This window comes from Balaenoptera acutorostrata, chromosome 2 (genome assembly GCF_949987535.1).
Source record: "Balaenoptera acutorostrata chromosome 2, mBalAcu1.1, whole genome shotgun sequence".
NCBI classification, from domain to species: Eukaryota; Metazoa; Chordata; class Mammalia; order Artiodactyla; family Balaenopteridae; genus Balaenoptera; species Balaenoptera acutorostrata.
Genome location: NC_080065.1, coordinates 166,719,812 through 166,746,438, shown reverse-complemented (window position 1 = coordinate 166,746,438; position 26,627 = coordinate 166,719,812). Strand labels below are relative to the sequence as shown.

The following is a 26,627-nucleotide window of genomic DNA, read 5'->3' as shown; positions in this document are numbered from 1 at the left end:
TGTAAACAACATAGGTTACAATTGCTATCTGCAATATTCCATTTTGTTAAAAACAGATTGGTGTGACTATCAGAGAGATTAATATGGAGTTCAAAGGGCTGCTAAGAGATGTTCACCAAAATGTTAACCATGTATTTTTGTGTGGTGGCATCAAGTGCATCTTTCTTTATTTTATTTATCAAACCTTCTAAATGGGACATGTGTTTCTTTACCAATAAAAAAAAAATGTGTTGGCTTCTCAGTGCCTGAAATGGCCGTCCTCTCCTGCACTGCCTCTGAGTCTTCCCTCCATTCTCACTCTCTCAGTGAGGCCTGCGAGGGGCCACCCTACTCACTCTCCCAAATGAGCCCCAAATCCCCACCACACTGCTCTCCTTTCACTTTTCCCCATAACACTTATCTCCTAAAATGTTATATAATTATATTCATGGCTTATTGTCTGCTCTCTACCTCCTTCCCCCACCCCCACCTCCCAAAACAGTTCTCCAGAGCAATGATCTCTCTTTTGCCCACTGAGGTATTTCAAATCCTTTAACAATGGGGCTTGGCACATAGCAGGTGCTCCATATATTTTTTTTCTAATATAAATTTCTTTCTTTATTTTTGGCTGCGTTGGGTCTTCGTTGCTACGCACAGGCTTTCTCTAGTTGCGGTGTGAGGGGGGGCTACTCTCCGTTGAGGTGCGTGGGCTTCTCATTGCGGTGGCTTCTCTTTCTTGCCGAGCATGGGCTCTAGGCGCGCAGGCTTCAGTAGTTGTGGCACGTGGGCTCAGTAGCTGTGGCTCGCCGGCTCTAAAGCGCAGGCTCAGCGGTTCTGGCACACAGGCTTAGTTGCTCCAAGGCATGTGGGATCTTCAGGGACCAGGACTCGAACCCGTGTGCCCTGAATTGGCAGGCGGATTCTCAACCACTGCGGCACCAGGGAACTCCTCCATACACTCTTGTTGAATGACTTAAGGGCAAATAGGTTTGTTCTTGGCGGTTGTCTACTTGCCTTGCTATCATTTACGCAGATGCAGAGCTACAAGTCACTGCCCTGTAGGAACCTCTGTTTCCTCCTGGAAGAACCGCGAACCCAGGAGCCAGCAGCCCAGGGAGCGCGACCACGAACCCAGAATGGGGTCTGGACAAGTGATAGGCTCAGCCAGGGCTCTCCTCTCACACAAGCTCGAAGAACTACATTTCCCAGAATCTTTTGTTCTCGCGTGGACTACATTTCCCAGAGGGGCTCGCGACCGTCCCTGCCCCGCCCCTCCCGGACCTACGTGGGCCGTCGGGCGTTTGCCGCTGGCGTGAGCTGATTACCAGCCAGAGAGCCGTCCAGGCGGCACCGCGGGGAGTCTCCAGCGGAAGCTGCTGTCCGGCCGTGGCAGTTCCGGAGCCTCCAGCCTGCGGCCCGCGGAACCCCCGAGGCCTGGGCGAGGTGAGCGGCGGGGGCTAGGCAGGATGCGGGAGGGAGGACCAGGCTTCGGGAGGATGCGTCGCCGGGGCATGGGGCACAGGCCCAAGAGACGCGAGCCGGGCCTTTGTGGGCGCCGGCGGGCCGAGAGCCGGGCACCCCTGGCTCTGTCCGCCTGCTGCCCCCAGCCGTGCCACAGACGTGCCCCTGAACGAGACAGCTCGGGCACTTCGTCCCCATTGGCTGCACCCAGCCACCCACCTGCTTCTTCCCGACCAGTTCCCAGCGCGCTACCTGCCCAGCGCCTGCCGGCATTTGAATTTGTTTCGGGCCGGCAGTGAACGTGAGAAAATTATTTCCTCCCTTTACCATCACCCCTGCACTCCCGAGTGACAGGCTTGTTTTGCGCGAGAAGTGAGTCGCCGGCTTCCCCCAGTAGCAGAGCCAGGACTGGAACCCAGGTCTTTGGTTTTCTGTGCCCTTTTCTCAAGACAACAGCCCCCTCCCCGCCATAGGAGAGCCCTTTCCGAAGCAGCTTTCTCTAGAAATCTGGAAATTGTTTCCTTGACAGGAGGGGGAGGAATTGGGTGGGAAGGCTTGAGGTGGAGAAAAGTTGTCACATGCATGCAGGGAGGTTAGAGCAGGTGCTCTGGAGCCCGCGGTGCTTGGAATCCTGGTGCCACCCTTCCTGGCTGTGTGGACTGGGGCAAGTTGCTCCCACTCTGCCCTGAGTTTCCTGATCTATAAAATGGGGTGCTGACAGTGCCAACTGTGCTGTGGGACTCGATGATGTATTGGTAGGTAGTGCCTGGCACGCGGTGAGGCTCAGGGAGTTGCTGCTACTGCTGATGGAGTCCTAGGACCTCTTCCTCTGAGCCAGGGAAAGAGCTGGGCCTGGACCAGGATGACCCAGCCCTTCTCTCTGGTCCTGTCTACTCCTCGTTCCTTATGACTTCCTTCTCTGAGGGAACTTGGCATCATTCTCAAGTGGTGTAAAGGTTTCAGAGCTGCTGATTCTGAGGGGTGGAAAGCAGAAGGGGCTTCCTCCTGGCTCCCTTTTTCTTCTCTCAGATCTGGCTTCTGGAGACTTCTCCCATCCTAAGGGGAAACTGCCCAGAAAGAGGACATGGCTACTGAACAGAGGGAAGCAAGGTCTCAGGTGAGTTCATTGCCATCTCAGGTCTTAGAGACAGATTGGTTTTTTGGGTTTTTTACCCTTAAACTGAAGTTTTCTCCCCAATACAGTCTTCGCCAGGGTTTGGAGCCCATGTCCTTCTCCCTTTGAAGAGTTGGTCCACCCTGGTGGATGGTGGATTGCATAGGGAATGCTTGCCTCCAACCCCCCAATCCATGTCCTGTGTTTCTCTTTTTTTTTTCTAATTGACACTCTTTTATTCATTAATCTCAATTCACTGTATGATTACTGAATTGATAGGTAAGATGCCACATGTCTTATACCACTTGGGGTCAGAACAAACAAACATGCGCACTTGGCAGAGTTCCTTTCTGGCCTGCCTCCTTTGCTCACTCATGTCCCCCTCCCTACCCTTGGCCGGAATGCTTTTCTTTTTCTTTCCACCCCTGAGAAATACTCATGATACCTTCGCCAGGCTTTTCTCAGTCCATAGTTTTTAGTTTTTTCTCCCTCTTAACTTTCTGGATCATGTGCCTTGCTTCTGTCACTCTCTTGAAAACTGATCTTGACCTGCCATTTTCATCTTCATGTTGTGAGAATGAGGGTGGGACCCCATCCAGGTGAGCCACTGTGTGAACAAAGGATAGCCATGTTGATGGGGACATAGATGGAGAGGTCTCTTGACTCCGAGAGCGGAGAGAAGACTCCTCAGGAAGCAGCAGTGAGAGTTTCATGGGGTATTGGTAGTGGAGAGGCAGTGTATACGGTAATTACTCAGTGGGGCTTTTGAGCCAGATGGCCGAGTTTGTGCCCATCTCCTCTGTTGCTGTTAATGGGTCTTGAGCAAATAACTCCACCTCTCTGTGCCTCAGTTTCTTCACCTGTAAAATGAATACAACAACCGGGCCTACCTCATAGGGTAAATGAGAGGATCCTGGGAGTTAGTACATGGAAAGCGTTCGGATCAGGGCCGGGCACATAGTAGATGTTCAATATATGGTGGTTGTGGTAGCTAAACGATATTATTCTAGTTCATGATGTCTATCTATCTACTGTTGGTAGATAGAAATGACTGTACAGTGTCCTTCCTTTACTCATCCTCATCTAACAACAATAGTTAACGTTGCTGGGGAATATCCTGAGGGCTTTACCTTTGTTCTCACTCTCATAGCGAAGCAGAAGTTATTACCCCCATTTTACACTTGAAACTGAGGCTCAATGAAGTCAGGTAACCTGAAATCAAACCCAGGTATGTCTGGCCTCTAAGTTCATGTTAGTTATCATCCAGCCTTTCCTCTGGTACATCTTTCAGAACACAGGGCAGGCCTGGCCCCCAAATTACCAGAGTTCTCTGCAATGTGATATTGTGTATCTTTTGGACCCATGAAATGTGGTAGTGGTTGATCTTCTGAGACTGTGGCTAGGACCTGCCTCTGCATATTTGGGCTACTTTTTTCTAAGCCTTTCCCATTCCATTCCAACAGAGCCAGGCTTCTCTCTTACCCAGAATCTTCTCCATCCCTGCTTGTGAATCCTATGTGACATTTCTCCCTAACCTCACCTGCTGCCGATACATCAGTACTATGTGGACTTGTGTGTAAAACTCAGTGACAGGACCTTTAAGACCAGAGAGAGAATGTACCCACCAAGTGCTGGGTTAAAAGAAAACTTCAATTATTGTCTTGTCTCTACCATTGATAAAGTATGTGACCTGGTGTCTTAACTGCCCTGGACCTTGTGTTTCTCATCTCTAAAATGAGGATTGACTAGGAAATGGTATATGGTCCTGTCCAGCGACACTTTTCTTGTTCAAATTGTTTCATGTGTTTTTCTTGTCTGCCAGTTGGATTGTAAATTCTTTTGAGGGCAAAGATCATTTCTTGTATTCCCCGCCGTGTGCCAATAAATTATCTTATTATACATGCACTGCATGTTAATGTTAAAAATTTCAGAGAATAAAAAAGAAAGTAAAATCACTCTTACCCCAACATCTTGAGATAATCATGGTCATACCTTTGGTATGCAGCCCTCAGAATAATTTTCTATGCACCTTTACTTATTTATTATTTATTTATGTACATGTGTACATATGTATATATGTATTTTTTATTTTATCATTTTAACTTTTTATTTTGATAAAATATACATAAGATTAAATTTACCACTTTAACCATTTTTGAGTATATTGGCATTAAGTACGTTCACAGCGTTGTGCTACCATCACTACTCTTTATCTCCATTGTATGGATTATCATTTATTTCTTAACCCTATGAGATAGGCGTTGAGAGGCAGTTGCTTGGATTGGAATTCTACCTCTACCACTGACCAGCTGTGATATTGTGATTTATAATATGAAATATATATTTGGTCTTTGTCCCTGTTCCTGGCACATAACTTCCAAAACCCTTGTGATTTCCTAAGTGGTTAGTAATATATGATTTTTATCCCTGAAATTACTTCAGAGCAATGAAGGCAAAATGGGTGTGTTTTGTATCCACACCAGAGTTTATGTTGATGAGGTGACTTTTGTACCCCACCTAAGGATGCGGGCTAATTGCCAGGGGAACCAACCTTGATTAAAGTGTTGGAATTTTCAGTCCTGCCCCCCGATACCCCCTCTTATCCATCTGCCGCCACCCTAGGAGATGAAAGTTCAGTCAGTCGCCAATGGTCAGTGATTTAATCAATCATGCCTGTGTAATGAACCTCCATAAAAACCCAAAAGGGTTCAGAGTTCTTCCAGGTTGGTGAACATGTAGAGAGTCGGGGAGAATGGTGAATCCCGAGAGAGCATGGAAGCTGTGCACCCCTTCCCTGTGCCTCTCTTTCATCTGCCAGTTCCTATATCTTCTTTTATAATAAACCAATAATCTAGTAAGTAAATGTTTTCCTGAGTTCTGTGAGCCACTCTGGCAAATTAATCAAACCTGAGGAGAGGGTTGTAGAAACCTCCAATTTATAGCCAGTCAGTCAGCAGTACAGGTAACAACCTGGACTTGTGATTGACATTGAAACGGGGCCAGTCTTGTGGGAATCTAACACTATCTTCAGGTGTCAGAATTGAGTTTAATTGTAGGACACCCAGCTCGTGTCCCACAATTGCTTGGTGTGTGGAAAACCCCCCACATCTGGTGTCAGAAGTGAAGTAGTGTTGTATTAAGAGTAGAGGAGGGGCTTCCCTGGTGGCGCAGTGGTTGAGAGTCTGCCTGCCAGTGCAGGGGACACGGGTTCGAGCCCTGGTCTGGGAAGATCCCACATGCCGCGGAGCAACTAGGCCCGTGAGCCACAACTACTGAGCCTGCGTGTCTGGAGCCTGTGCTCCGCAACAAGAGAGGCCACGATAATGAGAGGCCCGCGCACCGCGATGAAGAGTGGACCCCACTTGCCACAACTAGAGAAAGCCCTCACACAGAAACGAAGACCCAACACAGCCAAAAATAAATTAATTAATTAATTTAAAAAAAAAAAAAAAAAGAGTAGAGGAGACATGCAGGAGGAGTGAGTTTTTCCTTCATACCAGCTGTGTGACTTGGATAAATTTCTCTTTGTTTTCTCTTGTGTAAAATGGACACAATAATCGTACCTTCTTCATAGGGTTGTTGTGAAGATAAAATAAAGATATACACTAAAGGTTAATATAAAGCTCTAAGAATAGTACTTAGCCTGAAAAAAGCATTCAATAAATTATAGCTATTTTAATTTCCATTATTACTGTCCTCAAGCTTTAGGGAGCACAGAGTGCCTTAAGTTATTTAAACTAGTCTCCCTTGGTGATTATTTAGGTTGTTTCCATTTCTTTGCTGTTACTAACACCATGATAAATGTCCTTGCATGTGCATTTTTGTTCACTGTTCATTATCAAACAAATATAGTAATTGGAGAGTTAAAGAGTATGCACATTTTAAAGCTTGTAATGTATGTTATCAAATTGCCAACAGGAAGATTATTCTAATTAACACTTCCACTAATGGCCTTAATACCTCCACACATCTCTTGTAGCAGTTAACTTGGGGCCTGGTTCATACTTCATGCTACTCAATATATATTTGTCATTGGTCAATTGTTCATTAAACAAATGACCTGGAACCTTCAGAACCTAGAATAATATAGAAGCATTTCATGGTAGCCCGTCTCCTCCCCACTGCCACCTTCTTCACCCTGTGTGATGGGTGGTCCTGGGTGAGCTGGGATGCTTGTCTCTACAGGTGTCAGTGACCTTCGAAGATGTGGCTGTGCTCTTTACGCGGGATGAGTGGAGAAAGCTGGCTCCTTCTCAGAGAAACTTGTACCAAGATGTGATGCTGGAGAACTATAGTAACCTTGTCTCATTGGGTAAGGAAATTTCCCCTGTAGATACAGAATTCAGAAATTGGGATACCTCAGCATCTGATTTCCTGGATAAAAGCCCTGGGTCATTAAAAACTTTAGCTGAGTTTTGCCTTAGCACTATACAAACTGGATCTCCCTAAATAAACCTGAAAACCTTTTTCTCCCTCGTAGGTATGGAATTGCCCCATGGATGGGACAATCTACAGGGCTGCACATTAGAAATTCCCTCACTGCAGGCAACATTTTCCCACTATGATTGAACTATGATGTGTTTGCTCACCTCCTAACAGATAGCATCCCTCAACCTTCTTCTTTGACCCAGCACTGGCTTTTTTCAATTCTCTTTTACAGGGGTCAACAAACTTTTTCTGTAAAGGGCCAGGGAGTAAATATTTTCAGCTTTGTGGGCCACATATAGTCTCTGTAACATATTCCTTTTCTTTTTTTTTCAACCATTCTTTGCTCAAGGGCCATGCATAAACAGACAGTGGCCTAGTTTGGCCTATGACCCATAGTTTGCTGGCTGCTGCCGTCTTTCAAAGGGAGTCAGATAGTGTTTTCTCATTTTAAACAAGCCACTTGGTACATAATCCTTTCCACAGATGCCTGTTACAAATATTAATTTAGTCTGTACATTTAACATACATTTAACAGTGTATACATATTCCCTCTTGTATAGAAAACTATTAGCACCCTGTTAATCAAGGCTGCATGTTTATCATACTTAACTAACATACAACTAAATGTTACATTGCCCCTTGCCTTTACCCTAACACACCCCTCACATTGTGGGGGCACAACTTGAGCATCCCACAGAAGTTCTCTGTATCATCCTTTGAGTTTTCCACTCAGATCTCAGATACCTCTTTGTGTCAAGGCAAAATCAAGTCTTTTTTTTCTTTTTTTTTCTTCTTTTTGGTCTATGAGCAGGACTCCCATTTTCCAAACCAAAGGTGATCTCCCTGTTGCAGCAAGGAGAAGATCCCTGGAAGGTAGAGAAAGAAAGCCCTGGAGGCTCCTCTCTAGGTGAGTGGGTGGGGAATCTCTGCAGGCAGCAGTCTGGTAAATGAGTGCATGTGCAACTCGGAGATGTTGGTCAGGGAAATTTCTGCAGGTTCTCAGTCCTCAAGAAGTTGTGGAGAAGGGACGCTAAGGCCCCGAGTCACAAGCTTCCTCTTCTTCTCTGATAATTACTGCACAGGTGAATCTCTCAGGATCTTTTTTCTTGTTGTTTCTTTGTTCCTGTTGTTTCAGAGGAGGGCTACATTGTAATGCATTCATTCAGCAAACTTAGTGCATTTAAGGAACTGCAGATAATTCATTCAGCCTGAAGCTCAGGGTATATGGGAAAAGAAAGAGATGAGGAAGGAAATGAGATTAGAAAGCCAGATGGGAGCCACACTATGAAGTGCTTTGGTACAGTTCTTAGGGATGGGAACTGTCCATGGATGACTGGAAATAATTCAAGAGTTTCAAGCAGAAGAGTTGTATGGTTGTTGATATTTTAGAAAAAATAGTCTGAGTCTGAGATACTTTAAACGTCCTTCAGTAAAGGCTAAAGAAGCTGAGGTGGGTCCCTACACTGGCACACAGCACCACAGTCAGAAAGCAGCAGCACTGGTGTGGGCGGAGCTCCAAGCTATGTGAAGGGCTAAAGCAAGTTACGGTGCATGATTATGACATGTCGCCATTTATGTGTAAAGAAAATTACGTGGGTGTTTGTCTATATGCATAATATGCGTGTAAGTGCCGAGAGAAAGGTCGGGGGACACCTAAGCTGGTAACTAGTTACATTTGGATTGGGATCGAGAATGAGTATTGATGAAAGGGGACTTCAGTTACATGCAATGTTATTAAAATTTTCACAGAGAATATATTCATGAAGTCCTTATTACGCAATTTCAATTAAATAAGAATGGTCACTTTGGAAACACTGTTGGTCTTAGATTTGAAGTGAGGAAAAACTAGAGGTGGGAACCTTCTGGACATTATTGCATAATGTAGGCAAGACGTTACCTGGAGGAAGGCATGTGCAGTGAGTTCAGGAAAGAGGAGAGGTCCCTTCATTAAGGGTATAGGACAGGTTCGGTGTGGGATGGGTTTCATTTGAGATGTGAGTGAAATATGGGTAGAGGTCGCCAGTGGACAGCTGTAGAAGGTAAACAGGGTCAGAACTCAACAGGGAGGTCAGGGAGCCATCAGTGCAAAGGTGGCATTTGAAGCCTTGAGCTGAGAAGATGAGGGAACGGAGGAGAGGACAGAGTCCAGCAAACCTCAGTGTTTATGAGGTGGGTTAAGAAGGAAGAATCTGTGGCTGAGCCTGAGAAGAAGTCACCAGAGGAGAAAAATGGCAGATTTGGCTGTCATGGAAGTTGAGGACTGAGAGCTGTTGAATTGGGGAGGCCAGGGCTCTGGGGGAGCCAGGTTCTAACCCTCGCCCACTGCTTTCCTGTCCCGTGATAAACAGCAGTGCAACCTTGGACAGAAGGACACAGGTCCTGCCCTGGCGGAGCTCAATGGAGGGGAAGGCTAAGCGCACACAGGGCTGTGGAATGACAGACTCTGGTGAAGACCTCTGGGGAAGAGCTGCAGGTTCTGTGAGAACGTGGAACAGGAGGGATGCTGTGGGCAAGGCTTCCCGAGGAAGGGCCGGATCCCACGTTGTGAGAAGCGTTCAGGCTCAGGAAGAGCATGTCCGAGAGTCCAGACAAAGGAAGCCGGTGTGTGGAGACGGGAGCAGGGAGAGGGGGGGCAGGGACCTGAGAGCCAGGCACAGCCTCTGAGGAGTTGAAGTACCCTGGCCACGGGCCCAGGTTTATATTCTGCAAGGATCAGCCTGCGACCAATGTGGAGCCACCTGGCATAGACTTGGTAGGACTTGTCTGAGGTTGCTGTCGGGTCCAGACGAGTCAGTGATGACCCCTCACAATGCAGGCCCAGCAGAAGGGCTGTGGGACAGGCTGTCTCAATCCCTAAAGCCCCCACACCTTTAGTAGAGCTCATTCTTCCCTGTATAAGGTGAGATCTTTTGAGGTGGGAACCACACTTATCTCTCCTTATATCTTTTGTCACTTGGGAGAAATATTCTAAGTTTGTGGGAACTGCTAGATACCACCACAAAGTAAACAGAGAACGCAGGCAGCAGGGAACCAGTGGGGAGTTTAGGAGGGGCGTCAGGTGTGGACTGAGTCTGGCATGGAAGATCAGAGGAAGAGACGGAAGAATTGTTCCCTTTCCATTCGCCTCGGGAGCCTCTGATCCATGAGGAGTCCCCCTTCCTGAGTGAAGTGTTAGTTGTATTAAACTGAATAGAAAGTATGACTGGAGTTGAAAGCTGTCCAGAGAGACCCTGAAGACACCTAGTGGTGATGTCAAGTCCTTCTCAGGTTTGGGAAGCTGTCCCTGAAGGAAAACTCTGAGTGGGTGTCTGGAGGAAGTAAGGACATCAGAGCCAACCGGTGTGCGCGTTTCTCTTGATGGGATGAACCTGCTCTCTTTGGTCAAAGGTGACAGTCAGATGGAGCGTCCTGGGAGTGCTGGCCTGTGGTGGTGTCTCTCCTGCACCCCTAGCGAGTCTCCCATCTGCCTGGACTAAAGTGCCCTCAGAACAGTTTCCCTTCCAAGGGGAGCTCACTTCCCTGTGAGCTCAGGTGAAGGACCTGGATGTTCTTGGAAGCACCTTGATCATTAACTCTAGACCAGAACCAAAAACCGACCCTTTGAACAGCCAGTGACGGAAGAGCTTATGCTTCCAGGGTAGGACTCCTAGAACCTCTAATTGCCTCCAAATGTGCTTTAAAAATATTATTTTCACGTCAAAACTACTCACAAGTAGGAAAAACAAGACAAAAAGGGAAAACAAACTGTCATCCCTGGATCTGTATGTTTCATGTTGAGAGATGGGAGGAAATGGCTCAAAGGGTACACGTCTCATCTGAGTCTCTTACTTAAGAAATGAGTCCAAAGTCTAATCACTATTCTGGAATATTATGTATATAAGATATATATATATATATATATATATATATATATATATATATATATATATATATATATATATATATAAAATAAGAATAATGTGATTAAATCAACTTGAATGTCTCATGAGTTTGGTTTACACCTAACATGAAAATATTCTTTTATTCAAAAATTTAAAAATCCAGGGATTATCTAGGTAAACAGTTACCTCCAATGAAAATGTGTTTTTCTTTCTTTGTCTTTTTCTCTTCCTTTGTTATATTTATGCAAGAATTCAGGGCAGACTGAACCTGGAAGGGTGGTCAGCTGAGGGGTTGCTTGTGGGCTGCCTTCCACTCACTGAGATTTGCTGGGGCTGCATCTGCACAGAGAGTAGGGGTCTTTTTCTAATTTGCAGAAAGGTGCTGTAGGGGTTATAGCGGCAGCCTGATGAAATAACATGCAGTGATGTTAAAGAGTGAATTTCTTACAAGATGAAAGTTGAGCCCAAATGCTCTGTAGCCCTGTTTACTATGTTTGATTTAGTCTTGTTCTCATCCCCTGCGCTCCTCTCCTGCCACCAACATCTACTGTCCTTGTAGCTGCCAGAATGGTCTATTTAAAAGATAGATCAGGTCATCTCACTCCTATGCTCAAAAACCTCTAGTGGCTTCTATCACATAGAACACAATCCAAAGCCCCCAACGTGGCCCTCAGAGGCCTTTGTGGTCTGGCCCCAGCTACCTCTTCGCTTTCACCTCCTTCCTCTCTGCCCTTCATTGGAGAACTCTAATCACCCTGGCCTCCTTGTAGTTCATCAGGAAGGCCAAGCAGGCTCCCACCTCAGGGCCTCTGCACTTGCTTTTTCCTCTCCTGGACCATTCTTCTTCCTGACGGCCAGGAGCCCACTTGACTCACTTCCTCACAGTATACAGGTTTCTGCTCAGATGGCACTTTGTCAATTAGACACAGCCCATCCTTTGTCCTTTGTCCTCCACATTCTTTATCCCCTCATCATGCTTCATTTTCTCTCAGAGTACTTATTACTGCAAAATAGTACATATTTATTTATTATCAGCTCTTCCTCTGGATTGTAAATTCCCTCATGCTGGGTTGTCTGTTTCATTTGTTCCCATGTCCCCAGTACCTAAAATAGTGCCTGGTCAGAGTCAGCTTCCAGTTAGTGAATGTATGAATGACTTGGTTAGGTAGTGGTGATGGAGACAGAAAAAAAGGGAACCAGTTTCAGGTTCAGAGATATTTGGCAGATAAAAGCAACAGGACTTGGAGATGGTTTAGATATGGAAGATAGAGGAGATGGAGTTGTCAAGGATGCGTGCTTGGTTTGTGGCTTGTTCTGGGATGGACAGTGATATCATTCACTGAGATAGTGGTGCTAGGAGATCAGATTGGGGGATGGTATAAATATGGTTTTGGATGAATTAAATTAAGTTGTCTTTGGTTGACCCAGTTATTCAAGTGGAGATGTCAAATAGCCTGTTTGATTTGGAGTTCCACCCCTCATAATATACCCTGGGCATTAAATGTAAATTTGGGAGACCCTGTCACTAAAGATAATTGAAACAGTGGTTGAGTTTGAGTTAGCCTGTGGAGTGGATTCAGAGTACAGCAAGAGCAAGAAAGAGCCTAGGACTCAATCTTGAGGAACTCTGGCATTTCATGGCTAGGCAGAGAGAAATGAACCCCTTAGGGAAGACAAGGGTAAGGTGTACTATAGAAGGAAACTCAGGAGTCTAGTGTCATTGAAGTCAAGTCTCATAAAGGATGGTATCAGTAGAGCTAGGGAAAAGTAGGTGAACTTGAGACATATTTAGATGGCAGAATAAACAAGTCTTGGTAATTGATTAGCGGAAGGAGAGGTGTGAAGGATGCCTTTTAAAGTTTTGATTCAGAACTGGTGCCAATTACAGAGAAAAAAAGGTTATACAGGTTGGGGGGAGGAAATAATCATAAATTCAGTTGAGCTGTCTTTGAGACATGTAAGTTGCTGTTTTGAGTGTGGTGTTGTATAATTAGGTATGGAGAGTAGAGAAGTCTTGCCTAGAGTATGTTCATAGATGAAGCTGGCCTGTGGAAAGGGTACAGAGTGAAAAGAATCAGGAGCCTAGGACTCAACGCTATGGAACTCCAAGGATTAAAGATCAGGTAGAGGAAAATGAGCGCACAAAGGAGATTGAAAAGCCGCAAAGGAGATTGAAGCTGGTGGAACATGAGAAGAATTTGGAGGCAAGTTCAGGGTCACTGTAGCTTGGGTAGTGAGCATCTGAAGGAAAATGAGGCATCACTATCAGATGCTGCTGAGAGGTAAGTTAGGTGGGGACTGAAGAGAGCATCTTGCCTTTGTCACATGAAGGCCATGGTTGCCTTAGAGAGAGTAGTGGTAAGGACAGAAGCCAGAATGGAGCCCTTGAGGGGTGAGTGAGCAGGAGGAGATGAATACGTGTGGGATATGACAAGGTGAGATGTGACAAGGAGGCAGTAGCTGGAGAGCTCTTCTATGCAAATATAAACAAATATTTCTTTTTTTTCCTTTGTCCACTCAAATTATATTATACAGCACACATTATTCTGCCCCTTTCACTTGATATATATTGAAACTCTTTCCATGTCAGTACATAAAGAGCTTCCTCATTCTAAGGAGGCTGGCTCTCTTGGCTGGCAGAAGAGGTGATTTTGGTTGTACGTGGCTTTGGATAATTTTAGCCCAGTGGGTCCAGTTTGGGCTAGAATTTTATAAATGCTATGATTTCTAATTAGCAATATGGATATTGGTTTAAAGCTGTACCTTTATCATGTACCCATATGATGTCCTGGTGTATTACAGTTAGAGTTAATCCAACTGTCCATCAAAGGAATCTGGTTGAATAAGGTGAGGGACATTCTCACAGTGGAATTCTCACTGTAAAAAGGAATGAGGAAGAACTCTGTAAATTCCACTGTGGGGTGATATTACTAAGTAGGGGAAAGTGCAGAACAGAACAGTGAGAGTAGGACTTTTATCAAAGAAAGGAGGAGATACCAAAAAAGAAAAAGTGTATAGTTGCTTATATTAAAAAAAAAAAAAATAGAGAAGCCAAAAAAAAAAAAAAGGATAAAACAGATCTATAAAAATGGTTACCTATAAGGTGAAGGAAGAAAAAGAAAAAGGATTGAGAGAACAAAGATAGAATGTAGAATTTTTTTAAGGTACCTCGTTTTTATAATGTTGACTTCGGAACCATAAAAATGTTTTATAAATTATAAAACAAGATTAAATAAAAATGAAAAAGTGTTCCATAAATACTGAAAGCAAAATGAAACAAATGACCCTAATTGTGTTTCAGGTTGTTGGCTTAGTCACACAGAGAAAAATTATCTCAAATGCTTTTAAATCACAGCAGCTTGAATAAAGATCCTTAGTGATTTATATAAATATTATGATCTATAACAAGAAATATATATTTGGTACAGAGCTCCTAAAACCCTGGGAATTCCTAGATGATGAGAGCCACAAAGGTGTCTTTGTTATGTTAATGAGGTTTCTTTTGGACCCTACCTTAGGATGGGGCCTGGTTGCCAGGACCAATCATGTGATTAGAGGGTTGAAACTTAGTACCACCCCTTGACCTCCAAGGAGGGGAGGGGGACTGGAGGTTGAATCAGTTGCCAGTGGCCAATGATTTAATCAGTCATGCCTGTGTAATGAAGCCTCCATAAAAACCCAAAAGGACAGATTCAGAAAGCTTCTGGGTTGGTGAATATGTGGAGATCTGGGGAGAGTGGTGTACTTAGAGAGGGCTTAGAAGTTCCATGCCCTTTCCCCATACATTGCCCTGTGCATCTCTTCCATCTGGCTGTTCCCAAGTTATATCCTCGTATAATTAACTGGTGATCTAGTAAGCAAAATGTTTCTCTGAGTTCCATGAGCCACTGTAGCAAATTAACCAAACCTAAGAAGGGGATCTTGGGAAGCTCTGATTTATAGTCAGTTGGTCAGAAGTACAGATGATAACCTGGGCTTGTGACTGGTGTCTGAGGGAGGCAGGGGGCAGTCTTGTAGGACTGAACCCTTGACCTGTGGGATATGATGCTATCTCCAAGTAGATAATGTCAGAGTTGAATTGTAGGACACCCAGTTGGTATCCAAGAATTGCTTATTATTGATGTGGAAACCGCCCCCCCCCCCACCACCACATTGGAATTGGGTGAAGAACATGTAATTAATTCCTTACAGGCAAAAATAACTTCAAACAATAATGTTGATTTTGGTGGGTATAATATGTGGTTATGTTTACAAGTAGAGTTCTTATCTTTGAGAAATGTGTTCTGAAATATTATTGATGAAATGATATAATATGGAATTAGCATACTTTAGCATATGCTAATGAAAGAGACGTAAGGGAGTTGTATTAATTTTCTCAGCCTGCTCCAACAAAGTGCCACAAACTGTGTGGCTTTAAACAACAGAAATTTATTGTCTCACAGTTTTGCGGGACCATGCTCCCTCTGAAACTCCAGGTAGGATCCTTCCTTGCCTCTCCCTACCTTCTGGAGGTGGCCAGTGGTCCTTGTTCCTTGGCTTGCAGCTGCATCACTCCAGTCTCTGCTTCTCTTGTCACTTGGTGTTCCCCTGGGGTATCTTGACATGGTCTTTCTGTGCTTGCCTGTGTCCAAATTTCCCTTTTATAAAGACACCAGTCATATTAGGACCTACCCTAATCACCTCATCTCAACTTGATTGAATCTGCGAAGTTACTGTTACCAAATAAGGTCATATTCTGAGTTATTGGAAATTAGGACTTCAACATATCTTTTTTGGGTGATGAAATTCAACCCATAATAAGGTAATAGATGAAACAGCATTAGTGATTGTTGATGCTGGCTTGGCAATTCATTGTACAGTTCACTACTTTTGTACATGCTGAACATTTTCCATAATAAAAAGCTTTAAAACTCAGAATTACCAACAACAGAATTTCTAAAACAGCATTTCTCTTTTTCACCAACACAGGCATTCTGGAATACATTTACAGATGTGTAGTTCTGCCCCCATCGTGGTGTTGTGTGTAATTCTCAGCATATAGCTCCTTCAATTCTCTGACTCTAGAAAACCTTATGAGACTGCAAATGCATGTGACATTTTTATAGGAATAATTTTGAATCTGACCACCTGTAGGATAAGGTGGGAAGGATATAGGTCTGGAAAGTTGGCTTGGGTTCAAAGATTTTGATGCTGCCTTTAGCCCTCACACTATCCCTCCATCTAATCTATGGCTAATCCTTTAAAATCTCATTTTAGACATTTCTTCCCCCAAATTCTGGCCACCACTTGTATGCCTTCCCAGCTTTGGAATTTTTTGTAAGCTCACATTTTCATCCATTTCTGTCTTGTGTTTTTGTTGTATAAATTATCACACTTCTCCTTTTTTGTCTCTAATGCCAAACTGGGAACTCCTTAAAGACGTTAACTGTTTCTTTCATTACCAGATCTGGAATGTCTTGTGGATCACATGCCTGGGATAGAGCCTGACATATTGTAGGTGCTTTTAAAGTATTTGATGAATGAATTCAATAAGGAGCAATCAATGCTTTTTGAAATAATAAGAGGAGTTCTATATAGTAAGAAGGTTAAATTCGGTGGGAAGTAATACTAGAAAGGTGAGAAACGGGTCAAAGGATCAAATTGAAGGTCAATAGCAATAGTCACTATTGAGTAAGGAGATCCTGAACTTGGATGTATTAATGATGGTTGTTAGAGACATCTTAGTGAAGAGATTCAAGGGAATTTGATGACTGACTAGACTTGGAATGCAGGGGAGAGAAGATTCTGAGATGAAACTAAGAATTCATGGCAAAGGAGCTGAAGAAGTTATGATATAATTCAGAACTCAGAAACACAAAAAAGAGTTTGAAAGGAATGCACTGGATTCGGATTTGGACAAGCTGAATTTGAAGAAAAAGACTCAAATGAAGAGTCTAGCAGGCAGCTGGAAATACCTCTGTAAAGTGTTTTGAGGGTCAGGATAGTCATTCAGATAGGAGGTGTGGGAGTGGATGAAATCATCTAGGGAGAGAAGGTTGAAGAGAGACTCACAGAGTTTCATAAGCACCAAGGGAGGAGAATCTAGACCTAATGACAGGAACTAGTCAGGGTGGTGGTCATTGGCAAGATCACCTGGTCTCTAAACTTCTGACCTAAGTCATAACCTTGTTCATGAGTTAGCTCAGGCCCAGGCTTGATTCTGGGAGAGAGCAAAAGTTGAACTGCACTTCAGGAGACATATCTTAGACCTACGGAAAACTTTAAGCAGACCATAAAGAACAGTTAGGATGTCCATAATCCAGGACTCATGTCCCCTTCATTGGGAAACATGACTGTTTTATTAGTCCCATTCTGGACTAAGGCATTGGCACTTGAAGTAGAGTTGAGGTGAGATTCCCAGTATTGGTATGGACCCTTGTAGCTGTAATTACTTCCATTAAAAAATAAAAACTCCCCATGTCCTATTTCTCTATTCTCCTTTAAACAAAACTTTTCAAAAGCATTTCTATACTTGATGTCTCCATGTTCTCACCTCCCATTGTTTCTTCTGTGCACTCCAGTGGGGCTTTCTTCCTTACTATTCCATGAAAAGCAGTTATTAAATCCCAGGCAGTCTCCATCTTGGCACAATCAGGGTTAAGTTTTTAATTCTTAAATTGTTTAACAAAGTTGATCATTGCCTCCTCCCTGGAGTACTTTCTTCCTTTGGCTTCTGGACCACCATACTCTTCTGCTTTTCTTTTCTTGCCCTCTAGTATTACAGTGCCTAAGTGATTTTTCAGTTCTTCAGCTTTTTTTTTTTTTTTTTTTTTTTTTTGGCTGCATTGGGTCTTCGTTGCTGCGCGCGGGCTTTCTCTTAGTTGCGGCAAGCGGGGATTGTTCTTCGTTGCGGTGCGCGAGCTTCTCATTGTGGTGGCTTCCCTTGTCGTGGAGCACGGGCTCCAGGTGCGCAGGCTCAGCAGTTGTGGATCACGGGCTGCAGAGCGCAGGCTCAGTAGTTGTGGCACACGGGCTTAGTTGCTCCGCGGCATGTGGGATCTTCCTGGACCAGGACTCAAACCCATGTCCCCTGCATTGGCAGGCGGATTCTTAACCACTGTACCACCAGGGAAGCCCAGTTCTTCAGCTTTAAATAAAACTTACCTACTGATGACTCCTAAACACCTGACTGTAGCTCTAACCTTTTCCAAAATAATCTAAAAATATCTCCAAAATAATACATAAAACTGAATGTTTCAGTATCTTCATCAGTGTCTCTTAAGGCATCTCAGCCATAACCAACATATCTGAAACAGAATAACCCCTGAGACTTGCCCTTTTCCTAGTCTTCTCCTTCTCAGTAGCTTGTGCCAGCATTCATTGTTTTCAGGCTGGAAACCTAGGAGTGCTCCCTAACTCTTTTATTCCCTCTCAGCACCCCACATACAGTCCACCAGCAATTCCAGTTCTGTTAGTATGTGATAAGGATGTAGTCACCATATTACCTCTACCCCGTTTCTCACCTACTTGACTACAGGAGCCTCCTAATCTTCCCTGCTCCCTGCTTCCACTTGTGTCCCAACAGTCTGTTCTCTACACAGTAGCCAACTTGAGTGAGCATGTAATTGCCTTGTGACTTCCCATCATACTTAGAATAAAATTCCAGAGTCCTTACATGACCTGTGAGGCCTTATATGACTTGCCTCTACCTATTCCTCCAATGTTATTTACCATTTTCTCTTTTGCTCGCTGCACTCTAGCCACACAGCCTCTTTGCTGTTCCTCAGAAGTCGCCACACTTTCGTGTTTGCTGTTTCCTTTGCCCAGGAAGCTCTTGCTTCACACATCCATATGGTTGTTATTTGTTTACTTATTATATGTCAGTCCATCCCTCCATCATACACACATACACACACACACACACACATACACATACAAAAAACCAAGGTATAAGCTCCTCAAAGACTGGAACTCTGTCTTACTCATCACATTCTTTGCATTCCCTAGAACATTACCTGGTCCATAGTAGGCACTTAATAAATATTTGTGAGTGGAAAGGATGTCTCCAGCATATGCAGAGATAACGAAATAAGAAAAAAACATGTAGTGCTCCAGAAACTGCATGCAGTTCAGCATACCTGGCAAGAAACCAGAGGAGGGAAATGAGTACCGAGGTGAATGAAGGTCAGATCATGAAACACCTTGTTGACCATGTTAAGTACTCTGGACCTTACTTATATACAAATCATTGAAGATAAGTTGGAGGATCTTACAGAAGTTTGCAACATGGTAAGATGTGGATTTTAGAAAGATTACTGTGGCTACAGCGTGGAGACTGAATTGACAGCAAGATTTGAGGTGGGAAGACTAGTTAGGAGACTATGGTGGAACAGTAAAGCATGAGAAAGAGTACCATTTAGGTACCCGAGCCCAGTGCTCAGGCTCTAGTAAAGTTGTTGGTTGTAAAACTGCAGTCTTTACATACAGACCTAAGGCAGGGTCTCTAACTTTGCCTTATAAACTACAATCCAAAATTTTGGAATCTTGCTATCTTCTTCCCAGCTCGTGTAGTAACCTAGAACTAATGACTGATGTTCACAGGGAAAGTACTCCATTTTTACCACTGCCTCCCACACTTGTGCCCAAATAATGTTACTGAAATTTGGATCACTTAAGCAAGGCTTAGATGGACAAGGAAATTAAAAGGTGTTGAACAAAAAATAAAAAACTCCTCTTTCTGTTACAACAAAGAGTAAAAATTAGAGAGCAGATAGGTTTTGTGATTGGCTAAGTGAGAAAGAGCTATTACACAAATGCACATTATGGGCTCTTCCAGAAGATGTGGTCCCTAATTTAATGAGTGATTTATTGATACTTATCTATATATGTATTTTAAAATGAGTGTTATTCTCACTTGCTCTGCTTGGCAAGTATCAGTGCCTTAAAAAAAAATAGTAAAGATGGGTGCATATAAAATTAGTCAGAGAGGGTGTGTAGAGTGGGAGAAAAAAATCCCAAACCCTAGGGAAAGCAATTTTTAAAATGGAAATAGAAAAAGTTACCCATGAAGGAAACTGAGAAGTTAACACTGGTAGAAGAAAAGAGAAAAGCAGAATATATTATGTTCACCAAGCAGAGAGAATCTGTATACAGGTGAGAAAGTGAATGTCAGATAGGAATCTCAAAATACAGTGAGTTGCAAAGGAGCCCTTTAAATGGTTACTCTAGCCCAGGAGAAAATGCCAAACTATATGTATACCTATTCCCCTGACAGAATTTAATATTCAATGAATTGTGTCCTTACCCAATTTTAAAATTTATTGAATTTAATTCTGTTTTTTACCACCTTATCATGTTAGCCCTTTTTACCTTTTTATGTTTATTCTTGTCTTACTGATCCTTGACTCTTTCCTATGCTGCTTGCATAGCATCTCCTGCTTGATGAATGAGCAAGGCTGCTTTCTTATCTTGCAACTTTTGGCTTCATGCCTACCTGTTGACACCTCTGTAGATTAATTCAGTAATTACTTCCTGTTTGAACTGGCTCTGAAACCCTCCCATTGCTTGTATAATGTACTGTCCTGGAAGGCAACTTCTCATGCAAGTGCTTGAATCCTGTGTGTGTGTTTGTGTGTGTGTGTGTGTGTGTGAAATTAATATATAAATAATTGAGATTATTTGACATTGTTCAAATTAGGTATATATAAGTTATTAAGGAAGATTAACAAAACAAACATTTTGTGTATAATTCAGATGCCATTAGGAAGATCTGTAGGTTAATAGGGCATGCTAATCTGCTTGCAGAGAACATTAGGGTAGAAAAAGAAAGTGAAAAATATTTAGATATAGATAAGTATAATTACATATATAGAATATATATATATATATTTTTTAAACACTGTGGTGAGTGCCTATAATAAGAGGAATGCACTATGGAAACTCACAGTTAAGAAAGGACTCAGAGTTAGCTTTTGAACTAATTCTGAAGGATACAAAGGAATTTGGCATGAGGGAAAAGGGATGAAGACTTTCCAGATTAGGAATGATAACACAAAGAAGAAAAATGTCAGGAAGATAATTTAGGATTCTGTCATGGGCTTTGGACTCTGATCCCAGGCCGCCTTTTCCAATTCATGGCTCCCCTTTGAATCCCTCTTCTCCATTTTCCATTAGCCAGTTCTTCTCATCACTCTTACACTCACCCTCTTTAAATGGGTTTGTTTAATCTTTTCTCCACCCTGTTGTTCTCAACTCCTGTTGCTTGTTTCTCTGTACCACTTAAATCTCTTAAGTTTTTCTTCTTACTATTTTTGGCCGGATACCAAGACCTTATTTAAATACCATCAATATTCAGTCTATACATTTAGTCTCAGTAGCCAAATGCTGTATCACATGAAACATCTCCAGTTTTTTCTTTCCCTTCCAGGATGGAAGAACAGTTATAAAACCACAAAGTCAACTCAAACGCAAGGTTCTTCATTTCAGGAGCTGATAATGAAAAGATCCAAAAGGAATGGACCCTGGGACTTCAAATCAGAAAAACCCTACAAATATGAAGACAGATTAGAGAAAAAGCAGAAGAAGAAAGAAAGTGTTCAGATAGTTTCAGTCACTCACAAAAAAATCCTCACTATAGAAAGAAAACATAAAAATACTGAATTTGGCCAAAACTTCAGCCCAAAGTCAGTCCTTGTTAGGCAACAGATGGTTCCCAGAGAAAAATCCCCACCAAAATGTGAAATACAAGGAAACAGCTTCAAACAGAATTCCAATTTACTTAATCAACAAAAAATCAACACAGCCGGGAAACGTTATAAATGTAGTATGTGTGAGAAAACCTTCATTAACACTTCATCCCTTCGTAAACATGAGAAAAACCATAGTGGAGAGAAGTTATTTAAATGTAAAGACTGTTCGAAAGCCTTTAACCAAAGTTCAGCTCTTATTCAACATCAAATAACTCATACTGGAGAGAAACCCTATATATGTAAAGAATGTGGGAAAGCCTTCACTCTCAGTACATCCCTTTATAAACACCTAAGAACACACACGGTGGAGAAATCCTATAGATGTAAAGAATGTGGTAAATCCTTCAGCAGAAGGTCAGGCCTTTTTATACATCAAAAAATCCATGCTGGAGAAAACCCCTATAAATATAATCCAGGTAGGAAGGCATCTAGTTGCAACACATCCCTTCCTGGATGTCAGAGAATGAATTCCAGAAAGAAGTCCTATTTATGTAATGAATGTGGCAATACCTTTAAGTCTAGTTCATCCCTTCGTTATCATCAGAGAATTCACACAGGAGAGAAACCTTTTAAATGTAGTGAATGTGGGAGAGCCTTCAGTCAGAGTGCATCTCTTATTCAACATGAAAGAATTCACACTGGAGAAAAACCTTATAGATGTAATGAATGTGGAAAAGGTTTCACTTCTATTTCACGACTTAACAGACACCGAATAATTCATACTGGTGAGAAGTTTTATAATTGTAATGAATGTGGTAAAGCCTTAAGTTCCCACTCAACACTTATTATTCATGAAAGAATTCATACTGGAGAGAAACCATGTAAATGTAAAGTGTGTGGGAAAGCCTTCAGACAAAGTTCAGCTCTCATTCAACATCAAAGAATGCATACTGGAGAAAGACCCTATAAATGTAATGAGTGTGGGAAAACATTCAGGTGTAACTCTTCCCTTAGTAATCATCAGAGAATTCACACAGGAGAGAAACCATATCGATGTGAAGAATGTGGGATATCTTTTGGCCAAAGTTCAGCTCTTATTCAACATCGAAGGATTCATACAGGAGAGAAACCCTTCAAATGTAATACATGTGGGAAAACTTTTAGACAAAGCTCATCACGTATTGCCCATCAGAGAATTCATACTGGAGAGAAACCCTATGAATGTAATACATGTGGGAAACTTTTCAATCACAGGTCATCCCTTACTAATCATTATAGAATTCATATTGAAGAGAATCCCTAGAAAGTAGGTTTGCATGTGTGAAATTCTGAAACCAAAGCTCATCAGAATACATGAAAGTAATGTAATAAATGTAATGGATATGAAAAGCTGTTCTATGATTTAGTCATCAAATAATAAATTCCAAGGATAAACCTATGTAATAGATAATGAGGAAAGTGGAAATTGTTCAATCCTATCAGACACTTTATAATAACCTAAAATGAAGAATTCCTGACTGGAGACATTGACTTTGGGCATTTGTAAAATAATTGTTTTCTTTACAGCATCGTATGCTGCATATCATATGTAATTGTTATAAACATCTGGGTGATGAGGGGAAGTGTGCACTGGATTTCCTGTTAAACTGTAAACTGTTAATACTTTTTTTTAAGTAACTGACATTGTAATAGTATATAAAAGATGTGGTCAAAGAAATTATACATTTTTAGAGAAAAGGACCAAATAAAAGATAAAACTGAATTGTAAACTACCTCTCACTTTCTGGGGTTTGTCCTTTTCCTGACTTGATGTCAAACTTTGTGTATGGATTTCATTTAAAAATAGAAATAAAAGCCTGTTCTCTTCCTTTGTTCTAGTAATTGCTGTGAATTGGAAATTTTCTACCCAATTTTTAATTCTGTTCTCAGAATTATTTTTTTTGCTCTGAAGTCATTTATTATAAAATTATACATGCTATATACTGTGAGCTGTCATCTTAAGTATATTAAAGGGAAAAATAAGTGATTTTCAAGTTTAAAGCTATTAAATGTATATTTAATATATATTATACATATATATTTAATAACACATATTCTAAATTCACAATAGAAGGGGCTGTCAAAAGTAGTTTAATGAATCTAGCATATGTGCCAAAATATTGAAAGGTACATCAGTCACTTCATGAAATAAAGAGTATGTTTTTCCTACTTGGTGTTCTCTAGTGTCAAACAATTTTAAGAAAACAAAAGGAGTAATTTATAAACAACTCAGTAGTTTGGTTGGTTGTTTGAGTCCCAGCTTTGGGGCAGGTACTATACTGCGCACTGGGAATTTTAAGAAAAAAGTCACAGGCCTTCAATAAGCCATGAATGGAGGAAAGGGGATGGAGTTAAGAGACTATCAGATGAGTAAAGCAAATTATTATGTCACTGTATGTAAGTGTGGTTGTTTTAACAGGCAAATAGATAGGTGGTGACAATATGTTACAGTGCAAGAATGTTGTAGAGATTTGGACATGATGAAGGAGAGATTGAATGTAACTAAGGAAACCTGGTGACATCAGAGAAAGCTTTCCAGAGGCAATGATGCCTGAGCCAGGTTTTGAAAGAATAATAAACTCTCCAGAGGATGAGATAAGCATTCCAAATAGGAGAGGTAGAGGTGGGTAATACCATGACACCTTTATGGAAACAAGTATAGAACTAATGAGCAGGAGAATGGCAGATGTTAAAGTCTGAGTAGACGACAGAGGCCAGATAACAAAGGGCCTATTTGCCATGGTAAGAAGTTTGGGGCTTCCCTGGTGGCGCAGTGGTTGAGAGTCTGCCTGCCAATGCAGGGGACGCGGGTTCAAGCCCTGGTCCGGGAAGATCCCACATGCCGCGGAGCAATTGGGCCCATGAGCCACAACTACTGAGCCTGCGCGTCTGGAGCCTGTGCTCCGCAACAAGAGAGGCTGCGACAGTGAGAGGCCCGCGCATAGCGATGAAGAGTGGCCCCCGCTCGCCACAACTGGAGAAAGCCCTCGCACAGAAACGAAGACCCAACACAGCGAAAAATTAATTAATTTTAAAAAAATTAAAAAAAAAAAAGTTTGGATTTTATCCTGAAATTGATGGAGTCAGTTAAAAATGTTAAGCAAGGAACATTGTTCTGGCAACGATGTGTAGAGGGTGTGTGTAGTATGTATTAAAGCTGTATAGACTGATGCCTAGAAATCAGGGCTATGGTAATTCAAGTGATAGGTGAATGAGAGTCCAAACTCAAGCAGGGACAGCATATATGGAGAACAGGAGACAAGATAGTGTATTAGAAGAAATAAGACATGGTGTTCACAAGCAAACAGATGAGGTTGGTGAATGAGAAAGCTAAGCTGACTCGAAGGTAGGGTTGCCAGGTATCCTGTGTATACTGGATATGTCTCGCATTGAATGATTTTTTTTATAGTAATCTTTATTTATTTATTTTTATATTTATTTTTGTCTGTGTTGGGTCTTTGTTTCTGTGCGAGGGCTTTCTCTCGTTGCGGCCAGCGGGGGCCACTCTTCATCGCGGTGTGCGGGCCTCTCACTATCGCGGCCTCTCTTGTTGCGGAGCACAGGCTCCAGACGCGCAGGCTCAGTAGTTGTGGCTCATGGGCCCAGTTGCTCCACGGCATGTGGAATCTTCCCGGACCAGGGCTTGAACCCGTGTCCCCCGCATTGGCAGGCAGATTCGCAACCACTGCGCCATCAGGGAAGCCCCTGAATGATTTTGAACTGCATCCTGTGTTGATTTTGTCAGGTCACCCTTATTGTAATCAGTTGTGCTTTTTCCCAATAATGAAAATCGAGCAGTTGAAGCTATTTTTCTGCTTCAATAATTGGCACTTAAATTACTTAGGTGGCAATGCTAGCTGAATATTATATCTCCACAAAGACCAAAACAATCCCTTATAGTGTCTCTCATATTTTTGGCTGAGGAAAGACCAAAGTTGGGGGGCAGGGTGGGGGTAGGAGAAGGTAAATGAGAATTGAAAGTCTTCTTTTCCATAGTAAAGAAAGGAAAAGACTTCTTTTTGTCAAAGTCTCAAGTTGTAAGCAAGTAATCACCATTAATTAGAGATTACTTTGGATCAGTACACATGCTCTGAAAATCAACAGTGGCCATGCTTCTGACAGCAAGTTAAAGAGACTTCAGCTTCTGAAAGTCAGCCGATTTGTTACCATCCCATGCCTGTGGACAGGTCAGTCAGCAGATACCTCACTCCAGTGACCATACTTGTGAAAGTATGCCAGTCAATAACAGCCTTATTTCAGTGATCACACTAACATAATTGAAAGTCTGTCAATCCATAAACACTTCTGCTTCTGAAAATCCACCAATCCTTGAACCAAGCTTCCCAAAACCTTGTATGAGATCAGCTGTGGCTTTCTTTGGGGAGGTTCTTCCTTGCAAATACAGCTCTCCCTTGCAGCCATACATGAAGTTCACCTTTTCCGCATCACATATCAAAGTTCAATTTATTGTTAGTTTGTAACAACTTCTACAGTTCAACCCCAATTTACTGTTATAACTTTAGCCTCGTGAGTGACAAACATATTAATGATGCCATGAGACTATCAAATTCAATATTTTCAATTCCTGTGGTGTTTGCTATCATCTAGTATTTGAATCCCAAATGCAAATGTAAATTCATGATTAATTTTCAGAACATTGGTTATCTATTAAATGAGGGAAAAAGTCCTTTTGAAACCTTTTCCACAGCATGAAACTGTTCATTCAATATAAAAAAATGATAGAAAGTCATTTATAAACCAGTATCTATTAACGGCTAAACCTAAGAGATGATATATGATTATCTCAGCTATAAACAGATAAAATACATTTTCTAATTAAAACAAATTCGGATGAAAATAAAATAATCACAGCAGAAGTTGTAATGACTGTCCACATTGTGTATCATCATTATCAATCTTTTCATCACAAATGACTGATCAAACATACCAGGAGTAGTTTCTGATTCTAAAATTGCAAACAAATTTTAAGTGCCAGGATAAAATGCTGCAATAATTTTAAAAATGTAATAGCTCTATTTACTACTACAGAGATTATTA

General features: G+C 42.1%; 1 protein-coding gene across 5 annotated transcripts; it reads left to right on the top strand.

The window, feature by feature from the left end:
* The first annotated feature begins 1,278 nt into the window (after positions 1-1,278).
* ZNF354A (zinc finger protein 354A) lies at positions 1,279-23,411 on the top strand. 5 transcript variants are annotated; one of them, XM_007169821.2, is made up of 5 exons: positions 1,279-1,422; positions 2,470-2,557; positions 6,740-6,866; positions 7,794-7,889; positions 21,269-23,411. In XM_007169821.2, the coding sequence occupies exons 2-5, from the start codon at positions 2,525-2,527 to the stop codon at positions 22,831-22,833; spliced, it is 1,821 nt and encodes a 606-aa protein (XP_007169883.2). In that variant the 5' UTR covers positions 1,279-1,422; positions 2,470-2,524; the 3' UTR covers positions 22,834-23,411. The 5 variants fall into 5 exon arrangements, with proteins under 5 accessions (XP_007169883.2, XP_057397311.1, XP_007169884.2 ...); XM_057541328.1 differs by lacking the exon at positions 7,794-7,889; XM_007169822.2 differs by lacking the exon at positions 1,279-1,422 and having other exon boundaries at positions 1,430-2,557.
* Positions 23,412-26,627: the final 3,216 nt, after the last annotated feature.

What these genes read in the sequence shown, in the direction of transcription:
- ZNF354A (XM_007169821.2), top strand. Translation starts at nt 2,525, where the DNA reads ATGGCTACTGAACAGAGGGAAGCAAGGTCTCAG. An exon ending in AGAGGGAAGCAAGGTCTCAG is followed by an intron (nt 2,558 to 6,739) that starts GTGAGTTCATTG and finishes TTGTCTCTACAG; the next exon opens with GTGTCAGTGACCTTCGAAGA. An exon ending in TAGTAACCTTGTCTCATTGG is followed by an intron (nt 6,867 to 7,793) that starts GTAAGGAAATTT and finishes GTCTATGAGCAG; the next exon opens with GACTCCCATTTTCCAAACCA.